The sequence below is a fragment of the Suncus etruscus genome, chromosome 10 (genome assembly GCF_024139225.1).
Source record: "Suncus etruscus isolate mSunEtr1 chromosome 10, mSunEtr1.pri.cur, whole genome shotgun sequence".
NCBI classification, from domain to species: domain Eukaryota; kingdom Metazoa; phylum Chordata; class Mammalia; order Eulipotyphla; family Soricidae; genus Suncus; species Suncus etruscus.
Genome location: NC_064857.1, coordinates 53,935,324 through 53,958,741, shown reverse-complemented (window position 1 = coordinate 53,958,741; position 23,418 = coordinate 53,935,324). Strand labels below are relative to the sequence as shown.

Genomic DNA, 23,418 nt, shown 5'->3' with positions numbered 1-23,418 from the left:
CAGCCAGGAGTAACCCGAGGGTCACCGAGTGTGGCCCAAAAACAAAAACAAAATTCACCACTTTCCATTAGACCCCAACATTCTTCTTTTTACCTTTTTTGTTTGTTTGTTTGTTTTTGGGCCACACCTGGTGATGCTCAGGGGTTACTTTTGGCTTTGTGCTCAGAGATTGCTCCTGGCTTGGAGGACCTTATAGGACTTGGGGATCGAACCCAGGTCTGTCTTGGGTCAGCTGCATGCAAGGCAAACACTGTACCACTGTGCTATTGCTCTGGCCCCAGCATCTTTTTAAAAATTTTTTTTGGTTAAAAATTTTTTTATTGGGGCTGGAGAGATAGCTTGGAGGTAAGGCATTTGCCTTGCATGCAGAAGGACGTTGGTTTGAATCCTGGCATCCCATATGGTCCCCTGAGCCTGCCGAGAGCAATTTCTTTTTTTTTTTTTTTTTTGGTTTTTGGGCCACACCCATTTGACACTCAGGGGTTACTCCTGGCTATGCACTCAGAAGTCGCCCCTGGCTTGGGGGGACCATATGGGACACCGGGGGATCGAACCACGGTCGTGATCTTTCCTTGGCTAGCGCTTGCAAGGCAGACACCTTACCTCTAGCGCCACCTTCCCGGCCCCATCCCGAGAGCGATTTCTGAGTATAGAGCCATGAGTAAGCCCTGATCGCTGCCAGGTGTGACCTCCCTCCCCTATAATTTTTTTTTTATTGTCAAGGCACCATGAATTTACAAAGCTATTCATATTAGAGTTTTCAGGTATATAATGTTCCAACACTAATTCTACCACCAGTGTCAGCTTTCTTCCACTGATATGATTCTAACCTCTTAAGCTTCTATAACAATTGGAGAAAAAATTGAGAAAATTGAAAAAAATACTTAAAATATTTGTTTTAGTGTCTAGAGATAGTATAGACATGAGGCTGAATGCCTAGCATGTGCCTGACCTGGGCACCTGATTTTTTGAGCCTTGCACAAGGCAGTGCTGAAGGCCCCATACATTACAGGGTGGCCATGATGGTACTGGCACTGCAGGGCACTAGCAGCACTATCTCTTCAAGCCCTGGTACTGAACCACCACCTGGTTGTCAAAGTATTGCTGAGAATTGTTGCTATGTTTTGTGAACATTGCTTGGGAGACACCTACAGTTTTTTTGTTTTTTGTTTTTGGTTTTTGGGCCACACCCGGCGATGCTCAGGGGTTACTCCTGGCTGTCTGCTCAGAAATAGCTCCTGGCAGGCACAGGGGACCATATAGGACAATGGGATTCGAACCAACCACCTTTGGTCCTGGATCGGCTGCTTGCAAGGCAAACGCCGCTGTGCTATCTCTCCGGGCCCAACACCTACAGTTTTTTACTTGATTTTATTATTATTTATTTTTAGGTTTGGGGACTCTACTCGGCAGTAATAGAACTTAAACTACCTATATGTGCAGCATGCTTTCTAGGTGAGACCTCAGTCTGGTCCACAGGACAAAAAGTTGAGAAAAACCTGTTATTAGGCACTTTGATCCTTGTTCCCACCTCTTCCTACCCTCTTCTATGTAATTTCAGTTTTCATGTCCATTGCTTTATTTGCTTTTGTGTCCTCTGTCAATAAAGTTTTTTTTTTCCTAATTATTTTTCTCTTTGGACCACACTTGGAGGAAATCAGGGTACCTTACAAATTTATAAAATGGAATCATGAAACAGGCGACTTCTTTTTGTGGTCAGGGTTTACTTTGTCCTTAGGGATCACTCCTGGGAGTGCTTATAGTTTGCTAGGCATTGAAGCCACGTTGGCTGCATGCAAGACCTTACTCACTATGCTCTGGCTCCTGGTTCGTTTTCTTATTTCTTATATTACACATATTGGTGAAATCAATCAATCTGTACTTTTCTCCTTCTGACTTAATTTGTTTCACAAAATGTCAAGTTCCTTCCTCTTTGGTTGTAAATATTTATAAAAGTTATTAGAAAGTGTATTTTTATTTTTGTGGAGGGATCGCGCTGGCATATGTAGGCCTTTTGGTGCTGGAGGTGCATCAGTGTCATATGCTCGGGTGTTCTTGAGGTCTTATGATGATGGAGATTAAGCTCAGGGCCTCGCCCATGCCAAGCATGTGCTCTACCACTTGAACCATATCCCAACCCAAATCATTTTACTTTTTCATTTTACCAATGATTTGTCATTTTACCATTGATTAGATATCATAGAATTTCTGTGGCTTAGTTTTCACACGTGTGTGTGTGTGTGTGTGTGTGTGTGTGTGTGTGTGTGTAATCATTACCACTCCTGCATTAAAGGTATAATGCCTTTTCATCACCAAAATGACTGGGCATAATCGTGACCCTTAAAAATAAGTTTGTTTTGGGTTTAGATGCTAGAGGTGTGACTGTGACCTCAGAAAGGCTTAGCAATGGAGTCTGCCTGGGAATACTGGGTGCGGTAGGCTTAAAAAAAAAAAAAGAAAGAAAGGCTTAGCAATGGGATTTCTACTTTCTCATTTCTTATTTACCTATTTCCTTCAGTATACACTAAGGACTGAGGACTCCTACTCTGAGGAAGAATGGCATGTTTTGTGTAATGGGGTCTAATTTCGCATGGGAATAAATATGACTCTCCTTTTAGTGATAAAATTTTAAGGGAGATAAGGAGGCATACCTGACTGTTATCAGGGCTTTCTCCTGGCTCTGTGATTAAAGATCTCTCCTAGTAAGGTTCAGTAGACCATACATGGTGCCAAGGATTGAACCAAAGCTGGCTGTATGCACAGTAAGTGTCCTCCTTGCTGTACTGTCTCTCTGGTGCTTGGTGATACAATTTAAGTGCCTGGTTTTAGGGTAGGACTTAAAACTCTTTGTGTGTGTGTGTGTGTGTGTGTGTGTGTGTGTGTGTGTGTGTGTGTGGCTTTTGGGTCACACCCGGCAGTGCTCAGGGGTTATTTCTGGCTCTGTGCTCAGAAATTGCTCCTGGCAGGCACGGGGGACCATATGGGACGCCCGGATTCGAACCGATGACCTCCTGCATGAAAGGCAAACGCCTTACCTCCATGCTATCTCTCCTGCCCCAGGACTTACAACTCTTAAAAATTTTTATTCCTGAGGGTTTTGTAGTGGTCTGTCAGCATACCTCCAGAAGCTGACACTGAATATGAACACTGTCAGAATGCTGTCCCAAGTTTAGATATTTAGATAGGAGCCTCTCCTATTAGACTGAGGCACTGCTCAGTGCTCAGTATAACCTGACATATTCTCTTTAGAGACATTGTGTAATGTTGAGCAAATAAAAGGGGTGATTGTTTTTTTTTTTAAATTCCTTTGCAGGTGGCTCCTTAGAAATGGTTATTGCTCAAGATGAAAATCTTCCAGAAGATGTTGTGAGAGAATTTGGGACTGATTTAATTACTGGATTACATCATCTTCATCAACTAGGCATTCTATTTTGTGACATTTCTCCTGGGAAGGTAATTCAGGACCGTTTTGATTTCCTAATTGCCAATGTCTCCCTTTATAATGCTTTCTCAAGGTGTTTTTGATGTTAGTTAAAATTCTGAATAGAACATCTTGATATTTTGAGTTAGCTTTTTAAACTAAGAGGAATTGTATTTCTACATTTTAACTACTGAAGTAGCTTACAGAATGTGAATCTTGCTTTCAGAGTTCTGTAATTATTGTTGCTGTTAAGGTATACTGTGAATGATGAACTCAATACATCTGGAAGACTCAACCCTTAAGTGATAATACACAATTATGAGTCATTATCTCATTTTGATAATGGCATCCTTGGTTGTACAATGTGATTTTCAAGATTATGGATTGACACGTTCTCTTTTGTGTGAAGCAAATTGTCCATAATCAACTGCTTTCCCATGAAGTAAAGGCATGTAACCAGCCGTGTTCCTGAGTCTCATCCTTGATGACTTTGAGAAGTTCTGTGACTCTGGACCAATGCCCACTTCTCCCTCTCTCTGTGTGCTTTAATTTTCTTGTCTCTCTTTAGAGATAGATATTTTCAAGGTGATTATGCAGGTTATATAGCACATTTAGAGTATGCTCTAAGATGCTTTTTGGTAGGTAGAATGCACTCAGCCAGTGCATATATTATTATTTTTATAAGTACATACTCTTAGGAATTATTTGTCTTAGTGGTCTGAGTAGCTACAAAAAGATGGATATTTCTTTGTCAAGCAGTTTATAGGTCATTTCTCTGAGATTGTAATTGAACTTACAAAGCATCATAAAACTCACATAATGTTTGCGATATTCAGATACTTCCCTCAATTTTATAACCACTTCACTGTGGTTATTATTCCTGAAAGCAGCCATAGACATTCCTTAAAAACCTGGGGGTTGGAGCAACAGCACAGCGGGTAGGACTTTTGCTTTGCACACTGCCAACTCAGGTTCATCCTTGGCATCCTGTATGGTCCCCTGAGCCTGCCAGGACTAATTTCTGAGCACAGAGCTAGGAGTAACCCTTGATAGCTGCTGGTGTGGCCCCAAAACAAAATAAACCAAAAATAACATGGATATGGCTTTTTTCAATAAAGTTTTATAGACAGTAGTTTGAAATTGATATAGTTTTTTTATGAATAATACATATTTTATTTTGATTTTTACAAGTATTTAGAAATATAAGAACCCTTCTTAGCTCATCCTTGAACAAAAAGAGGTAGTAGTTAGGATCTGACCCAGAGCTACCAAGGGCCTGCCCCTGTTGGGTTTGTGAGGCCTAGTATCAGCTACTCATAATCTTGGAAGTTCATCTTAATTTGTAAAGTGATCTTTATTTTAGAATTGATATTTGTCAAAGATTGGCAGGATGACATTTCTGTAAAGTTTCTTTAAATAGCCACAATCTATCTGTAGGCATTGTTGACAGTTGTAGACTTTTGTAGTCTGGTATCTCCTTGACTTTTTGGGCTGTATCAGCTAAACTATCTATTAATTACAAATTGCTGACCCTTATGGGTGGTTCTCAGAGTCTGTTCCTAAGAACCGTCTGCATTACCAGAAACTTGCTGAAATTTCAGGTTCTTTTTTTGAGGAGGAAGGGAAGTTTGGATTACACCTGGATATGCTCAAGGTTTACCCCTGGCTACATGCTCAGGGGTTCCTCCTGGAGATTTTGGGGAATTCTTGGAATTCTTGTGGTGCTAAGGATTAAAGTAGAGCTTCTCCATACAAGGTAAGTGCTTTAATCCCTGCACTAATTTTCTGTCCCCTGAAACGCAGGCTCTTGAGTCCTACACCAGCCCTATTAAGTTAGAAACACGGGGTGGGAGCTAGTTGTTTTTTTAAAAAACAAAACCAAAAACAAGCAAACAAGTGTGCCAGGTATTTGGGTGTTCAAAAATATTAAAAAAAAAAATCACTTCTGTAGACTTAACAAGCATCTTAATATTTGTGACTAGAAGTTCAGGGTAAATTTAAAATGGTTTAAAAAAACCCAAAAAGTCCTTGATGGGAGGCTCTGGAGCTTTGGTGGTAGATTGCTATAAAGCTAAGCCTCTAAAATCTTATATTTTGTCAGTTAATGAGTTTTTTTTAAAAATGCCTCAGCAGGAGAGATAATAAAGGGCAAGATGTTTGCTCTCTGCTTACCAAGATTTGATCTATATGTGATATATGGTGCTCTCAGCACTGCCAGGACTAAGTGCTGTGGGTTGTATCACTGGGTAAAACCATCAAACAAAAATAAATATACAAACAATAAAACAAACAAATGAAAGGTCACTTAATATCTTCAATTGCCCCCCAAAATTAATGATTATTTTTTGGGTTTTTTTTTTTTTTTTTTTTTTTTTTGGCCATATCTGTGGACCATGCCTTGCTGTCTGCTGGAGGATTATATACAGTGTCAGGATTCAAACCAGGGCTATAGCTGCAGTCACATGCTAAGCAAGTATCTTAACTTTTATGTTATTTCTCTGGCCCAACTCTTTAGAAATATTTTTGAGGGACTCCTCTAAGCAGGGCTGGAGTGGGGATAGCAGTGCTGGAGAAGAAACACCATGTGCTAGGCCTGTGCTCTACCATTTGAGCCATCTCTTTGGCCCCACAAACAGTTCTCATTCTGGAGGGAAAGAAATAACAGGAATCTAATCATGATTCCTACTTGACTTTGACTTCTAGTCACAAATTGCACCTGGTGGCTTGAGGACCTGTCAGTCAGTGTTAAAGGTCCTTTGCAGTGTGATTTCAGTTCACCCCTACAACAGTCTGCAGAGTTTGGTATTACATTTTCCAGTTTACAGGTGAAGAGACTGAGAATTTGAATGTTTAAGGAAATTCTGGTCAGGCTGTCACTAAGTAGTGGACCTGAGGCTCAGATCCATTATTCTTCCTTTTGTTGTTGTTTTTGGGCCACACCCACTGATGCTCAGGGGTTACTCCTGGCTATGCACTCAGAAATCGATTCTGGCTTGGGGGACCATCTGGGACGCCTGGGATTGAACCCAGGATTTTTCCTGGGTCTGCCCTGTGCAAGGCAAACTCCCTACTGCTGCATTATTTCTCTGGCCCCTCAAATATATTATTCTGTTTTGTTTTTGTTTTTTCAGGCCACATCTGTTTGATGTTCAGGGGTTACTCCTGGTTAAGCGCTCAGAAATTGCCCCTGGCTTGGGGGGACCATATGGGACGCTGGGGGAACTTTGGTCCTTCCTTGGATAGCGCTTGCAAGGCAGACACCTTACCTCTAGCGCCACCTCACCGGCCCCTCAAATCCATTATTCTAACTTCAAACCTTTTTGCTCACCCTGCTTTCTACTTCCTCTCTTGAATAAATAATGCTTCTGGTGGGTTTTCAAATTCTCTTTTAACTTTTGCTTTGAGTTGGTAGTATAGATTGTTTCATATACATTACTCTTTATCCTTCCCCTAAGCTTGTCAGTTCTTTTCTGTGATTATATAATGTTTTCTACATATCTGTAAGTGGACAATTAAACAATTGATATTATTAAGATTGGATTAATCTTTCTTTTGCTTCCTTTTTAAAAACAAGCACTTACATTTGAATTATGATGAAATAAACTGACTCATGCTATAAGTTCTCTGTTGCAATTAAAAGAGGTACTGATGGATGGACTTATACATTGAATTAGTTTTTTAACACATTAAAAATATCTCTGTAGATACTCTTGGAAGGACCTGGCACATTGAAATTCAGTAACTTTTGCTTGGCAAAAGTGGAAGGTGAAAATTTGGAAGAATTCTTTGCTTTGGTGGCAGCAGATGAAGGAGCTGATGACAGCGGGGAAAATGCATTGAAGAAAAATATGAAAAGTAGAGTGAAAGGTATGTGGAGAGCTTAAAGATCATAACTATAGCTGGAAGCTGCTTAAGTCATATGTTTAGAATAGAACAATAACTTTTTACTTTGTCAGTCAAACAATATATTGGCAATAATAATGATTGGGAGGAGTCTATAAATTGGATGACTGTTCACAGCCTAAATTTTTCATGGGATCATATATTGTGTAAGGCCTAAGAACCTTACACAAAGCCTGTAACATCCTTGGCATGTGTCACTGACTATTCATTGAAATGTAAGGTCAGTGACATACACCCTAGTCAGTGACTTACTTCTTACTGTGGCCTTAGTGCTTTGAGCTGTGCTCAATACTCATGTATGTTTCAGAGGGAATTTATTTGATGTTGTGTAGAGCTGATCATCTGCAAATATCATTGATTTTTGGGTACTCATTCTTTGGGGGTGGCTTTGACAGTGACATGAAGACTGGGGCATTAGATGTCTATACTCCAGGGGTGAGTAGAAAGTGCTAATTTTTTATACAAGGACTTTTTTTGTGCACTCAAGGTTACTCTTGGCTCTGTGCTCAGAAATTACTCCTGGCAGGCTCTGGGGACCATATGAGGTTGGCTGTGTGCAAGGCAAATGCTCTACCTCAGGGGTCTCAAACTCGCGGCCCGAGGGCCATTTGTGGCTCTCCGTACGACATTTTATGGCCCGTGACTGGCCTTCAAATATCACAGTATTCGCGATTATTTGCTTACCAAATAATAGCAATAAAAATCGCATTAGTAAGAAAAAAATTGCATTAAACATTTGAATACCCTGAGCAGTTCCGTTCGGAGTATGCAAAATTTTTAATGCGATTTTTTGCGATTTTTTTTCTTACTAATGCGATTTTTTATTGTGAATATTTGGTAAGCGAATAATCGTGAATACTTTGCGCCTAGCGCAGACATCATTTCCGCTGCTCCTGCCCGCTGTCCCTTGCATTATTGGAGGCCTAAGGGAGAGAAGGGAGAGAAGTTTATTACAGAATTAGATTTTGTCATACCTTCATCATAACTTCATCAAAGCCTGCAGTGAAGAGAAAGATTGATGACGAGCACAGACAATTTCAGGAAAAGTGGGAGATACAGTATTTCTTTGTTGAGCACAGGGGCATCCATGCCCACATGTCTTATTTGCTCAGAGAAAGTTGCAGTGCTCAAGGAATACAACTTGAGATGCCATTATTCAACTAAACATGCTGAGGAATGTGCAAAATATCAAGGAAATGAGAGAGCCAAGTGGATTTCCAGTCTTAAAGCATGTCTAATGAGGCAACAAGATTTCTTCAAGAAAGCAACCAAAGAGAATGTTGCATCAGTCGAAGCTAGTTACATGGTTAGTGAGATGATTGCTAAGGCAGGGAAGCCATTCACAGAAGGAGAGTTTGTTAAAAAAAAAAAATGCATGTTACAGGCTACAAGTATTATTTGTCCAGAAAAGAAAGGTCAGTTTAGCAAAATCAACACTGTGGCAGAGCGCATTTCTGACATGTCAAGTGACATTTATCATCAACTGTGTGAGAAAGCCAAATGTTTTGATGCATACTCAGTTGCTCTTGACGAGGGCACAGATATAACAGACACTGCGCAGCTCACAATTTATGTCTGTGGTGTTGATTGCAATTTTGAATTGACAGAGGAGCTGCTCACAATAATTCCAGTGCATGGCCAGACCACCGCTAATGAGATATTTCAGCATCTCAATGCAGTAAAACCTGCATTGAGAATGCAGGTTTGCCATGGAAGAGGTTTGTTGGAATAATAACCGATGGCGTGCCATCGATGACAGGGAGGAAAAATGGACTAGTGGCACTCGTTCAAAAAATCCTTGAAGAGGAGGGTATAGAGAAGGACATTGCTCTTCACTGCATTATCCATCAGCAGGCCATTTGCAGTAAATGCCTGCCGTGTGACAATGTGATGTCTGTTGTTGTGAAATGCATCAACCAAATCAGATCCAGGGGCTTAAAGCACAGGAGGTTCAATGCTTTTTTAGAAGAAATGGAGTCAGAATATGGAGATGTGCTCTATTTCACCAAGGTACATTGGCTCAGCAGGGGAAATGTCCTGAAAAGATTTTTTGAGTTGAGAGAAGAAGTGAAAGCCTTCATGGAGAAGGATGGGAATGCTGTTTCTGAGTTGAGTGATCACAAATGGCTCATGGACTTAGCTTTTTTTTGTTGACATCACACATAAGCTGAATGTACTAAACAAGATGTTACAAGGCCTGGGCAGCTTATCAGTGCTGCCTATGACAACGTGAGAACATTCTCCACAAAACTTGTGTTATGGAAATCCCAGCTCTCTCAGACAAACCTTTGCCATTTCCCAGCATGCAAGGAACTTGTGGATGCAGGCATACCATTCAGTGGTGAGAAATATGTTGATGCTATTTTTAAGCTAGAGAAGGAATTTGATCAGAGATTTGCAGATTTCAAAAAGCACAGAGCCACTTTCCAAATTTTTGTGGACCCCTTTTCCTTTGATGTGCAAGATGTCCCGCCTGTACTTCAAATGAAGCTCATTGACCTGCAATGCAACTCTGATCTCAAAGCCAAGTTCAGGGAAATTAGTGGAAAAGCAGACATGCATGGGCAATTTTTGAGAGAATTGCCCCTCAGCTTCCCTGAGCTTTCCTGAATGTTCAAGCGCACCATGTACCTTTTTGGGAGCACATATTTGTGTGAAAAGTTATTCTCCACATTGAACTTCAATAAGTCAAAGTACAGGTCTAGACTTAATGATGATCATCTTCAAGCCATACTGAGGGTCTCAACTGCTTCTTCTATAAAGCCAAATGTGGTTCAGATTTGTGAGAAGAAGCACTGTCAAGTCTCTGGCAGCAAGGAATAGGCAAAAGATGCCATGTTCAGAACTGTTCATGATCTTCACTCAATGTTCTATTCATGTTCAGAAGAAATAATTCAAACTGTTAATAATGACGTTTGAGGACTTTTTTTTTTTGGTGAAATCCCTTATGTGATCCTGCCTCACCCCGACTTTGCCTCCTGTGGCCCCCAGGTAAATTGAGTTTAAGACCCCTGCTCTACCTGCTGTTGGTCTGGTCTTTATACTAGGACTTTTGAAATAAGTGGTAAAAGTCTCTTTTCAAGTTCTCTAGGGAGTTTAGAGATCTTGGACCAATAAAAGGAAGGGTCCTCAGAGAGAGTGGTACTGGTATGCTGGGTAATCATGAGGCTGACGATGAGAAAACTGGGATAGGGCTTGGCACATAGGCAGTTAGTTAATCCTGGACTCATCAATATAACCAAAGGGACTGGAACATTCAGGCTCAGTCTGGCATGAGGTCAGATTTTACGCCCAGGAAGAAAACTTTGAAAGATCTTAAATCTCCAGTAGTCATCCCTTGGATGACTGGCATTCTGTGAAAAGGACTGTGTCAGGAGAACATAAGTGCTGAGCTAGAGTTTGTGATTAAATGATAGAAATTAAGGAAGGTGGTATGTTTCAAGAATGCACAATAGAATCATTTCTCTTTAGTAAGAAGAAGGGGAAGCAACAGGCTGGTTTCTAGAAGAAAAGCTGTTATTTCTAAGCTTTAGCTGAGAAAAGACCCCTTGATGAGTATGGTTTTTCTGCCCAGACTGGAGGGTGCCCTTGTGCCCATCAACCGTGATCATCTTGAATCACCTATGTTATTGCCTTCTCATCTTTATATCGCTAATGCGAAAAACTAAAATTAAGAAGTAAAACCACCTCTGTTTCTTTGCAGCTCACATGAGAGCTCATAGTCTGAGTGTGGTGATGAGCAAATCACTCTACATAAATACTATCTTTTGACATCACTGCATGGCTGTATGTATGATGGCTCTGATACTAGGTTGATTTGGAATGGTGAATAGCTATAAAGATGTATGTTAGCATTAGTGCTGAGTGAGATACTGGTGAACAAATGGAGGGGGGAAAGCTGGTTGGGCTAAAAAAGGTGACACTGTTAGGGCTTTTGGTAGTTATGAATGAATTCCAGTCCTGCCTTCCACCTAAAACTAGACTGTGAATGATGCCATATAGCTTCTCTGAGCCTTCAGTTTTCTCTCTGGGGAAGTTAAGGGACTAGACTATGTTCTGAGTCCCAAACTTCAGGTACTGGGAAGTTAATCAAATGAATGAAGAAGACTTTTAAGAGGAGTGATAGGAGAGGAGGGCTATATTGACCTGATCTCAGTTCTGTGTTTGATTTATAATATATGGAATTAAATCTAAGGTCTCGCATACTCAAGGTACATACTTTGCCACTGAGCTATATCTCTAGCCCTGAGTTTAGTTCTGGCCCTTAATTGTTGATCTATTAGGAGAATCTAGAAATCTAGGTTCATTTATGCATTGAGTTTTGGGTTTAGCATCCCCACCCTGTAGTTTAGTATCAGTGTCAGTACTTATCTTGTTCTCAATGGCCTCATTGTTCTGAGGTCAGCCAGGAGAATATTACTCAGCATTTTTCAGTTTCAGGGAGAAGAATTGATCTGGGTTCCTGACTTGTGGCCAATGAAATCCACTCTTTTGCTCCTCCTGTGGGTAGTAGGCAAAAGTGGTGGGTATAAGGTAGGGCCATTTCTGGGAGATGCTCACTGCTTGATGTGGTTTGGAATTCCCTGTAACCTTGCATAGCAGCAGAGGCAGATTGTTTTCCACTATTCCTTTCTCCCTCATCCCTGTAGTCCTGTGTGTATTGAGATCTGACCTGCATATTCTTGTTGGCCTCACAGGGGTTTCCTGGGAAGATAGATTGATCTTCCGGTTTCCAATTGTTAGTGAACCAGTCTAACCAAGTTCTCACCTTTCACATTCTTTTCTTGGTCACAATTACTTGCATGGCACATAGTTGTGTGTCTCTGCAATCTTCGCTCCTGGTGCCTCCTTCTTGGAATGTACCTTTTCTGCTGCTTTTATTTCCTGGACTTGTTCACCTGCAGGAAACCTTTAATGGCAGTTTTTATTGGATTGAATACTTAAATAGAAAGTAGTTTGGTAGGTTTTTGTTTGTTTGCTTGTTTGTTTTAAGGCCATGCCTGACTATTTTCAGAGTTTATTCCTGGCTTCATGCTCAGAGATCACCCTTGGTGGTGCTTGGGTTCTATATGCAGTGCCAGGGATTGAACTGAAGTCAGCCAAATTCAAGATAAGCACTTTAATCCCTCTACTATCTCATTGACTCTAATAGTTTTATAATATTTATAAAGCTGGTATTGAACTTAATATGCAGGGTTTTTTTCTTTCCATTTTTGGATTACACCTAGTAGCTGAGAGACTACTCCTGGATCAGTACTTTGGGATCTAAAGGCAGTGCTGGGATACCATGCGGTCCCAGGGATTGATCCCAGGGCTCCTGCATGGAAAGTTTGTGTTCCAGCCCATTAAGCCATCTCTCCCCTAGTAAAATGTTTCGATTTTTTTTTGACCACCATATGGTAATCCTCAGGGCTTACTCCTGATTGTGCTCAGGGATTCATTCCTGGAGATGATTGTGGAACCTCTCTAAGTTCCAGTTTTTATCCTCCATAAGTAATGAAGCTTTCTAGCCACAGATTGAGTTTTTTTAAGTCAGACTAGACTGTGTGATGTCTGTGGTCTAGGGTGCTCTTCCGTAGCTTTAGGAGGCATTGCAGAGCTGGCCAGATGTGATCAGGTGCTGTTTAGGAGCTGAAGTGCCATTTGTCCTTATTTTGATGATGGGGGAGAATGGACTGTCATCCTGGGATCTAAGTAAGCCACTGGGACTCTCCAGCTGTGGTTGGGCCCTACTTTGAATCATGAATGAACCCTTTTCACATAACCAATGGGAATTTGGATATGTTGATGCTGTCACTTGCCCATCTCAATTCAAGTAGGAGAGTCAAAGTTTCTTTGATTGTTTAAGTTGATTGTTTTTGTTTTTTTGGATTACACTTGGTGATTCTTAGACCTTATTCTTGGCTGTTTACTCAGGGATCATACTGGCCAGTTACAAGCAAGCAAGATCCTGCCTAATATACCTCTCCAGCTCTGTTTTATTATTTTTGTTTTTGTTTTTGGGTTACACCTGGTGGCACTCAGGGGTTACTCCTGGCTCTGTATTCAGAAATCGCTCCTAGCAGGCTCAAGGGACCATATGGGATGTTGGGATTTGAACCACTGTCTGTCCTGGATTAGCTACGTGCAAGGCAAATACCCTACTGCTGTACTATCTCTTTGTTCCCCCATTTTAATTTTTTTTTTTTTTTTTGCTTTTTGGGCCACACCCTGTGACACTCGGGTTACTCCTGGCTTTGCACTTAGAAATCGCTTCTAGCTTGGGGAACCATATGGGATGCCTGGGTATCGAACCAAGGTCCGTCTTAGATTGGTCTTGTGCCAGGCAAACGCCATGCTGCTGCACTATCACTCTAGCCCCTCTGTTTTAATTGTTAATTAGTAAAAGATATCTTTAAATGTGCTATACATTTTGTTTTTAATATTTGTTTATATACATCTGAATATATTTTTGTATATTTTGGGCCTCCCAAGCAGTCCCAAGGAAGTTTGGGTTCCAATTGTAAATCTCATCCAATTGGACCATTTTTTAGCACAAAAGCCTGAAGGTGTGATGTTGCTTGGTCCCAGGGAACAGAGATGTGGGAATCAAGGACACCCTCAGCACTCAAAGATGCTTGTGGTGCTAGAAATCAAATCTAGGTTAGGCATGTACGAGGCATACACCACAACTACTATACTGTCTCAGCTCTCTGTTTATATTCTTATCCTCCAAAATAAAACCTTAAAAATGAAAAAAAATTTTAAAGTGAACTCTATATGAAGTCATGTTACTGTCTAGGTTTCTTTTCTATCACTCTTGCTACTGGGTCTCCCTCTATGAGTTTGGCCTAACACTGCTGTTCTTTGCTTTATCTTAGGTTCCCTTATCTATACAGCACCAGAGGTTCTGAGGGGCACTGACTTCACCACCACCAGCGACCTCTGGTCTTTGGGCTGTCTGCTTTATGAAATGTTCTCAGGTGACTACTTTCTGGTTCGGTTTTAAGTTACAGCTGCACACACATGAGGTTTCAAATCTATAATTGGCAAATATTTTTTTCTGCAAGATGTGGAACTCTGTTCCCTAAATGTATATGTAATTATAAATCATTACTTTTTGTTTATTTGTTTGTTTTTTGGGGCCACACCCGCAGTGCTCAGGATTACTTTTGGCTTTGTGCTCAGAAATTACTCCCGGTAGGCTCGGAGGACCATATAGGATGCCAGTGCTTGAACCCTGGTTCATCCTGGATTGGCAGTGTACAAGGCAAATACCCTACTGCTGTGCTATCACTCCAGTCCCATAAATAATTATGTTTTATATTAATTTACTAAATATAATCTAAGAAATACATCTAGTTTGGGTTTTATTACCTGTGTCTAGGTATATGCAGATTCATAATAAATTTTGGTATAATAAAATCATCTAGAATACTTCAATGTGCTTGAATATTAAAACTATGCTTTATAGGGGCCAGAGAGATAGCACAGTGGTAGGGTGTTTTCCTTGCACGAGGCTGACCCAGGACAAAAAGTGGTTCGAATCCTGGCATCCCATATGGTACCCTAAGCTTGCCAGGGACGATTTCTGAGCATAGAGCCAGGAGTAACCCTTGAGCATTGCCAGGTGTGACCCAAAGACAAACAAGCAAAAATTATGCTTTATATTAGAATGATTATTATTGTTTATAATTTTGACTTTGGACCACTTATGGCTGTTTTATTCAGTTTGCCATACCTCGGGTTTTACTCATGGCTCTGTACCTAGATAGTCATTCCCAAGGGTGCTGGGTTATAACTATGTGGTACTGGGGACTGAACAAGTGCTTCCTGCATTCAAAGCCTGTGTTTAGCTAGTTGTTCTTTTTTTTTGGTCCTATGAATAGAAAGTTTTCTGTGACTGAATTATTCAGTTGTGCTCACTGATGCTGGTAGTTCTTGAATCATGGTAATTGTACATATGTAAAGTTGCATATTTGTAAGAACATAAAATTTAAAGAAGTATAAAAATTAGTAGGCAGCATTCCTGGTATATACTAGCAATAGTCATTGCTGTCTGTTTCTTTTCCCTATAAATTGCATTATCGTGACCTTTATTTTTTTGGCTATACCTAGTAGTACTCAGTCAGATGTTACTCCTTGGCTTTGCACTCAGGATTCACTCCTGGTGGTATTTAGGGAGGCCATATGGGATGTCAGGAATTGAACTCAGGTCTGTTGTATAAAATGCAAACACCTTACGCATGTACTTTCACACCAGGCCCCAATCCTGAACTTTCTATAGTTGAATTTTGTGTAGAATTTCTGGTGATAGTATGGGGCCGGCGAGGTGGCGCTAGAGGCAAGGTGTCTACCTTGCAAGCGCTAGCCAAGGAAAGGACCACGGTTTGATCCCCCTGCGTCCCATATGGTCCCCCCAAGCCAGGGGCAATTTCTGAGCGCTTAGCCAGGAATAACCCCTGAGCTTCAAACGGGTGTGGCCCGAAAAACCAAAAAAAAAAAAATTTCTGGTGATAGTAATTCTAATTTTTAATTTTGCAAGTTTTCATGTAATTTCAGGAAAACCACCATTCATCTCAGAAAGCATTTCTGATTTACTTGAAAAGATCTATTACAACAATCCTCTGCCACCCATTCCAAAAGGTAGCATTTTTAAAATTATAAATGCAGTTAATTAGCATACTTAATATAATATATTTAGCATTGTTGGAGAATATCTAATCATCTACTCACTACTTTTTCTTCTCTTTTTCTTTTTGGGAATTTATTATCTGTAGATTCTTCTTTCCCTAAAGCTTCTCCAGATTTTATTGATTTGCTTAATGGTTTACTTCAAAAAGATCCTCAGAAAAGGTAAGTATGAATGAGATATACATGTGTATTTGTATATATACATATACATATTTTTTATTTTTGAGTGAGGCTGGTGGTTGGTCTGCACCTGGCACTGCTCAGAACTTACTGCTGTGCTCAGGGATCACTCCTGATGATGCTCAAAGATCAAATTTAGTACTGGGGGTTGAACAGAATCAGCTGCTTGGAAGGTCTTATAACTTTACTATCTCTCTAACCCCTTGATGGTATGTTAGGTAATATGAATGACTACTGAAACGTTTTTTTCTTTCACGTACTTCTACTAAATTACTGTTCTTATATACAAATAATTGTTGAATTGTTTTTATTTTTAAGATCATTGATAAGAATGTGTTCCTGGGAGATAGTACAACAGTTAGGTGCATGCATAGCATGCGCTAATCTAGATTCAGTTGGCAGCACCACAAGGTCTCCTCATCATGGCCAGTGCAGCCCTAGAGGTCCCTCAAGGCACCACAAGGTCTGAGCAGCATCACAACCCTTGCATTGAACTAATGCTGGTCCAGTAGCCTGAGCACTACTTGAGAACTTCCTCTTCAAAATAAGTCCATTTTCTGGGCTGGAGGGATAGCTGAACAGGCCGTGCATCATAGCAATATGCGTAGTCTTGATCAAATATAAAATGCTTTGATGCACTTTTTCTCTTTTGTGTGGTTTTTGTACTACACCTGGAAATGCTCAGGGATTACTCTTGGCCTTTACTCAGTGATCACTTTTGGATGGACGGGGGTGGGGGGGGGGCGGCGGGTCATATATGATGCCAGGGATCAAGCCTGCAGCCTGCATTAACAGCGTACTAGGCAAGTACCCATCCCCGCAATTATCTTATCCACTATATTATCACTTTGGTTCCAAAATGTGATGCATTGAAATTAAGTCTGGATCATAGATCCAACCTACAGTCATTTTAATGTGGATGAACTAGTGAGACAACATTTAACTCCTAAATAGAATTGTGACTGTCTGTTGGCACAAAGTTGATATTTGTGTTTTTGTTTTTGTTTTGGTTTGTGTGTGGGCCACATCCAGTGATGCTTAGGGCTTATACCTACTATGTTCCAGGTGCAGTGTATTGGTGCTAGGGATTGAACCTGGGTTAGCCTGGTGCAAGGCAAGCACCCTACTCTCTGGATTATCTCTCCAGCCCCACAAATTTGATATTCTTGATGATTCCTGAATTAGATTTTTTTCTTTGCTTTGATTTTGGTCACACTTAATGAGTTCAGAGCCTGCTCCTAACGGTACACAGTGATTCTGGGGGATTATGTGCTGCCAGGAATTAAACCTGAGGTTCCTGTATGCCAAATATGTGCTTTTTGAGTCATTTCATTCCTTCTGAATGAAAATTTACTTATGTTTTGTTTTTGTTCACACTTGTTAGTGATCAGGGTTTTCTCTAGGCTCTGAGTTCAGAGATCTCTCCTGGTGGGAGATCTCGGGGGTAAGGGTTATATGAGATACCAGGTATTAAATCACAGTTGATTTTGTGCAAGCCAAGTGCTTTATCTGCTGTCCTAACAACCCTCAATCCCTCAAATTAAATTTTAACAGTGAAGTTCCAAAACTGAAATGTATTATAAAAGCAGTAGGATTCCTAGATGATGTAGTCTCTCTTGGGACTTAACACATGAGAAATTATAAATGGATTATTATCAAAATATTTACTTTACAATTTTAGTTTTATTCAGAGTGCTTTGAGAACCAAAAAATGTTTCCATCAGTCTCCATGTAATGTGAATCCTGAAATCTGTTATACTTAGTTGTCAGATTCTTTTATTTGGTACCAATAAATCAGAGGCTTCTGGCTTCTGGCTCTTGATGGTGCTGTCTGAGAGGTTAATTGCATAACTTAAATCAAAGAGTAAAGTATAAAACAATCCCATGGGTGCGTTTATATAGGGCTCTTTCTAAGTTATAAAATCTGATATGTGTAATTGGGTCCTATCCTGGGAATTCTCCGTAGCGCATCATGTTAAAATATCACTTTCACATTTATGTTTTATGAAGATTAACTTGGACCGGCCTCCTGAAGCATTCGTTTTGGAAGGATGCCTTTACTAGAAAAGCTCAGGCCTGCAGTTCCACAGAGTCCAGTGTCGGGTAATATCAGTTTTCCCTTGTCTGTGACGCTGAGCTGTCAAACCCCATACCCACTTAATCGTCTCATAATGTAGCATTGAGACCTGTGTTTTCATCAGAGGAAAAATGATACATTTGTTTAAGAGATTCTTTTTATTTTGACTTGGCTTTTGGGCCACACATGGCAGGGTTTATAGATCATTCCTAGTGGGTTTGAAGGGCCAGATGGATGAAAGGAATCAAATCCTGGTTAGTCATGTGCAAGGAAAGAGCTATACCCTTTGTACTATCTCAACTGGGTCCCTAAAAGATTCGTACAGAATTTAGTCACAACTAATTGTTTTGGTGCTGGTGTCAAATCCAGGTGCCTCAGACATTCAAGGCATCTGTGTTACCGTAGACCCACTTCCCTGGCCCTAGTCGGATGTTATTTTGATCCAATTTTGTTTATTTCCTGACTGCTATTTCCCAGTATGTGATTGAGTTTTGTTACTGATCTCTTTTACCCAGGATAACAGGCTCTCACCTGGTAAACACGTGATTGAATCTTGTCTCTCCACTTTGGTGTTTTTGGACCATACCTCCCAGCTCATTGCTTAGGGGCTGCTCCTAGCATTGCCTGGGACACCATATAGCTTTAGAGATGGAATTTGGGCCTCTGGCAAGAGAAGAATGTGCTCCAGACCTTTGAGATATCTCTCTGATCTTTTATTTCCCTTATAAGATATGCTATGTGACTTGGTTTGGATAATAAAATGTGACCAAAATTGACATGTGTTGTTTCTGAAAAGAAACCTAGGGCCAGAGATAGTACATCAGGTAGGTTACTTGCTTTGCACATAGACAACATGGGCTTAATTCCCAAAATACAGATGGTATTCCAAGTACCTCCCAGAGTGATTTCTGAGTACTGAACCCAGAGTGAACCCTCAGCAAAAAACAACAACAAAAAAGAAAGAAATTTCAATAGTGGTATAACCTCCAATGCTTCTGCCTCATAAAGTGGGAAGAATGTGAAATGACTGTTATCAGGTTGGGGTTTTTAGTGAGTCCCTTGAACTCACCTTTCCCACCTACCTGCAGCATTATACTATAAGTAGGGATTATTGTGTGAACACAAGGTTGACTTAGTATATGAAAACTCACGGAGTCACTGAGAACAGAAAGGAGAAAAATCTTATGATATATAAGGCCATGTGACAGGTTTCAATATTCATCTTGATGGAAAAGTGGGTAGGTAGCTACAAAGCCACCAACTCCTCACTCTTTTTGACTGAACAAGTCCTTCCTCAAATTAGAAACCAGGTTTCTATCTTACTGATTCTGGTTAAAGGATGAGAATAGAAAGACTTAGAGGGGACAGAGGAAGAGGACACACTAAGGCAATAAATGTCACGGCAGACTTTCCTCTTGTTTACTAGTCCCATGTGATCCAAGATGTCAGTGTGGGGAGGGATGAAGGGAGGGAGAGGGAAAGAGAGAGATAGGGAGAGAGAGGGAGGGGAGGACAGGGGAGGGGAGAGGAGGAGAGGGGAGTGGAGGGGAGAAGAGGGGAGAGGAGAAGAGAGAAAAGAGAAGAGAAAGGCTTTTGACCTTGGACATCAGTCTAGAAAAAATGTCAAAGGGAGCTTCTTATGGGTTAACTGGCCCTTTGAGTTCTTTGAGTTAATGTGGCCTTCATTTGCCATTATTTATTTACTCATTTATTTGGAATTTTTGGGTAACACCTGCAGTTTCCAGGACTTATTCCTAGCTCTGTATTTTGTGGTCATTCCTGGAAGTGCTCAGGGGGCCATCCCTGTGTTGGAAATTGAGCTTGGGTCAGTTGCATACAAGGTCAGCACTCTTCCTGAACCCTCCATTTACATTATTTTATTTTCAGGCTAAGGTTGATAGACTTCTCAACAATCTAAGTTCTCATTTTAGTTCCTCACTGAAAAACATTTGCTTTTCTAATTCTATGACTTTGCCAAGGTCTTTGTTCAATATAGTTATCTTTTTCATCTTCTTGATGTTCAAAGACAAAAGGAGCTCCAGAGCAAGTTGAATTGTGTGGACTTTTTCTTATTGAACAGTTCTAAGGTGATGGACTCTGCTGGACCCCAAGATTCCAAGGAAGTTTTGAAAAACCCTCAGAATGGACAAGCCAAAGGGAAGAGCACTCAGCAGCCCAGCCACTCCTTTCGACTAGGTAAGCACCTGGGGGATCAGGTCTGTATGAGGGAAGGCTGCTCTAACAGTGCTGGTATGTACCTACCTGTCTGTTGTAGCTTCAGCTCCTGACATTGTTGGCTTCTGATGGATAATATTTTACTCTCTTGCACAGAAAACCCATCAGAGTTACGACCTAAGAATACTCTTGGAGGCCCATTGAATGAGTCTATGTTTCTTCTCAGGTAGGTAAAAGAAAAAGTTTAATTAAGTACTTCAAGCAAATGAGAGTTTAGTGTTCTTTTTTTTGTTTTTAGGGCCACACCCAGCAATGCTTTGGAGTTACTCCTGGCTCTGTGCTCAGGAGATTTGTGCTCAGATCACTCCTGGTGGGGATGGGGAATCATATGGGATGCTGGGGATGGAAACCAGGTTGGCTACGTGTAAGGTAAATACTCTTTTTCATAGAGCTAAAATCTAGGAAAGTGAATTTATTTTCATTTGTAGATTGATTATCTGGACAGTGATAATGTCATTGTTCAGTGATTGCTGGACAAGTGCAATGTATATTTTTGTGTGTATTTAAAAAATCCTTGAAGCCCCAGAGGAATAGTACCAGTGGCCTTGCTAGAACATTGCCTTTGCATGCATATGGTCATATTTTTAAGTTTCTGGTGTCCAACCTGCTGTTTGAACCTAACCTCTCTGCTGTTCATAAACTCTGGCACTCGAGTGAGTGGTGAGCACTGAAACTAAAGAGAAGTGTGGGCACCAGGACCAGGAAGTGTGATCTCTGCTGAGCATGAGCATGAGCATCCTCACACTCCCAATGAACATTGCAGCTAGAGTGTGTGACTCAGACTGACCCAGACTGAGAATGTGTCCAAACACCATCACTAAAGGAACATGAACATGAACCTCAGTGAGCACTGTGGCAGAGAGTGTGAGCACTATAACCTCCTGAGCCTCCAAGAACATCACAGCTAAGATGTGAGGACAGTAGCCAGTCCTGTGAGCCACAATAACAAAGAACAACAACAACAACAACAATGTAAGAAAGCAGAGTCTACCATATGTCTCCCTCTTTCAAACTCAGGATTAAAGCCTTTTCATTTGGAGCCTTGGAATGTGTGCAGTGTAGGTAATCCTGCATCTTACACCTGAGATAGGCTGTTCAATGGTTGAATGCTGGTTGTACACCAACAAAAAATGGTGTGTGTTCCACTTTTTTTGTTCCCCACATATCAGGCATGTGTATTCGAGCGCTATACAAAGATGTGTGAGCACCACCACCAGGTGTGTGCAACCCCAGCCTTCATAGCAGTAATAGAGGGAACTGAAGGGGGCAAACAAATCAAAGAAAACCTCTATGCCTTATTTTTCACTGTAGATAGAATTGGGCTTAAAAAGCTGAAAGTCATCAGTTTCTATATTACAGTGCCACCTTAGAGGAAAGAACTATTCTACCTTGTCTATTTTTTGAGTTTGCAATAGCAGGGATTGAACCTCGGGTTTCAGAATTTGAGGCCTGTGCTCTCTTGTCTCCCACTTCCTGGCCCCTTATTTTATTTTTATTTTTTATTTGCCCTTTATTTCTTTTTATTAGAAGTTGCAAATACAACAAGGAAATAAGATGATGAGTAGAGCTATCATACAGGTGCCTTTTTGGAACCCAAAGCTTCTGTGTTCCCCCAAAAATGTGCCTTGTGGCTTCAGCAATTTATAAAGGAAAGGGGTAAATAACTTAAAAGGATCACTATGGTGAAAGAATAATACTCTATAAGTCCCAGATTATGGTTTTATTAATTAATTAATTAATTAATTAATTATTTTGGTTTTTGGGTCATACCTGGTAGCACTCAGGAGTTACTCCTGGCTCTGTGCTCAGAAGTCACTACTGGCAGGCTCAGGGGACCATACAGGATGCCGGATTTCGAATCACCAACTGTCCTGTGTTGGCCACGAGCAAGACAAATGCCTTACTGCTATGCAATCGCTCCAGCCTCCAGATTATGTTTTTAAAAAGTAATTTTTGTATGTGAGACTTAAAACATGTTTGCATTTATTGAAAGAGTAAAGAAATTAGAATAGGATATTAACATGACTAGATCAATATTTAAGAACTCTCTCTTTACCAGACTGGAAAGATAGTAGGTAGGTTAAAGTTTTTATCTGGCATGTAGCTTAACCAACCCCCTTTTATCCCAGATGCTATATATGGTTTCCTTTGTACCTTCAGCTGTTTTTCCTAATCTCAGAGTCATAGTAAGCTTTGAGCAATGCTGCTGGGTGTGAGCCAACTTACCTGCCTTAATTCTATAATATGTAAGAAGTAAGTGTTATATCCTATTTGTAGTTTTAATCTCATATATTATTTTTATTGGCACGGTGTTGTTGTGACCTGAATTTTTCTAATTTTTAAAATCCATATTAAAATGTAAAGAATATTAAATTAGTTTATATGCATCTAAGACATTTACTACTACTACTACTACTACTACTACTACTACTACTACTACTACTTCTTCTTCTTCTTCTTCTTCTTCTTCTTCTTCTTCTTCTTCTTCTTCTTCTTCTTCTTCTTCTTCTTCTTCTTCTTCTTCTTCTTCTTCTTCTTCTTCTTCTTCTTCTTCTTCTTCTTCTTCTTCGTTGTGCTTGGGACTTACTCCTGACTCTGTGCTCAGGGATCACTCTTGATGTGTCTGGGGGACCATAGGGGACAATGGAAATTGAATCTGGGTCTGTCACATGCAAGGCAAGTGCCCTACTTGCTGTGCTATCTTTCTGGCTTCCTAAGACATTTTAAATTCAGTTTTTCTCCTTTTGGAGGTTGGGAAGGGAATGTCTCTTAGGTGATGCTTAAGAGATCTGAGGCTCCTTCTGATGATTCTTTGTCTCCTTAGACCTCTGGCCAACTGGGCTGGTAGCAAGGGCCTAAGGATGTGGTGCTGCTTAGGCCCTGTGGTGCCAGAGAAGATCTGATTCACCCTAGCAGTGACTGAGAGCCC

The 23,418-nt window shown here is 40.6% G+C and overlaps 1 protein-coding gene across 1 annotated transcript in view; it reads left to right on the top strand.

Annotated features, from left to right (window-relative positions):
- The window catches only part of ULK4 (unc-51 like kinase 4), a 665,001-nt gene that overhangs the window by 5,864 nt on the left and 635,719 nt on the right, over positions 1 to 23,418 (top strand). The window contains exons 3-10 of the mRNA XM_049782607.1: positions 3,314 to 3,453; positions 7,126 to 7,288; positions 14,185 to 14,286; positions 15,866 to 15,949; positions 16,084 to 16,159; positions 18,188 to 18,280; positions 20,335 to 20,450; positions 20,586 to 20,655. Of these exons, the coding sequence (XP_049638564.1) occupies positions 3,314 to 3,453; positions 7,126 to 7,288; positions 14,185 to 14,286; positions 15,866 to 15,949; positions 16,084 to 16,159; positions 18,188 to 18,280; positions 20,335 to 20,450; positions 20,586 to 20,655 (844 nt within the window). The remainder of the gene's footprint in view (positions 1 to 3,313; positions 3,454 to 7,125; positions 7,289 to 14,184; positions 14,287 to 15,865; positions 15,950 to 16,083; positions 16,160 to 18,187; positions 18,281 to 20,334; positions 20,451 to 20,585; positions 20,656 to 23,418) is intronic.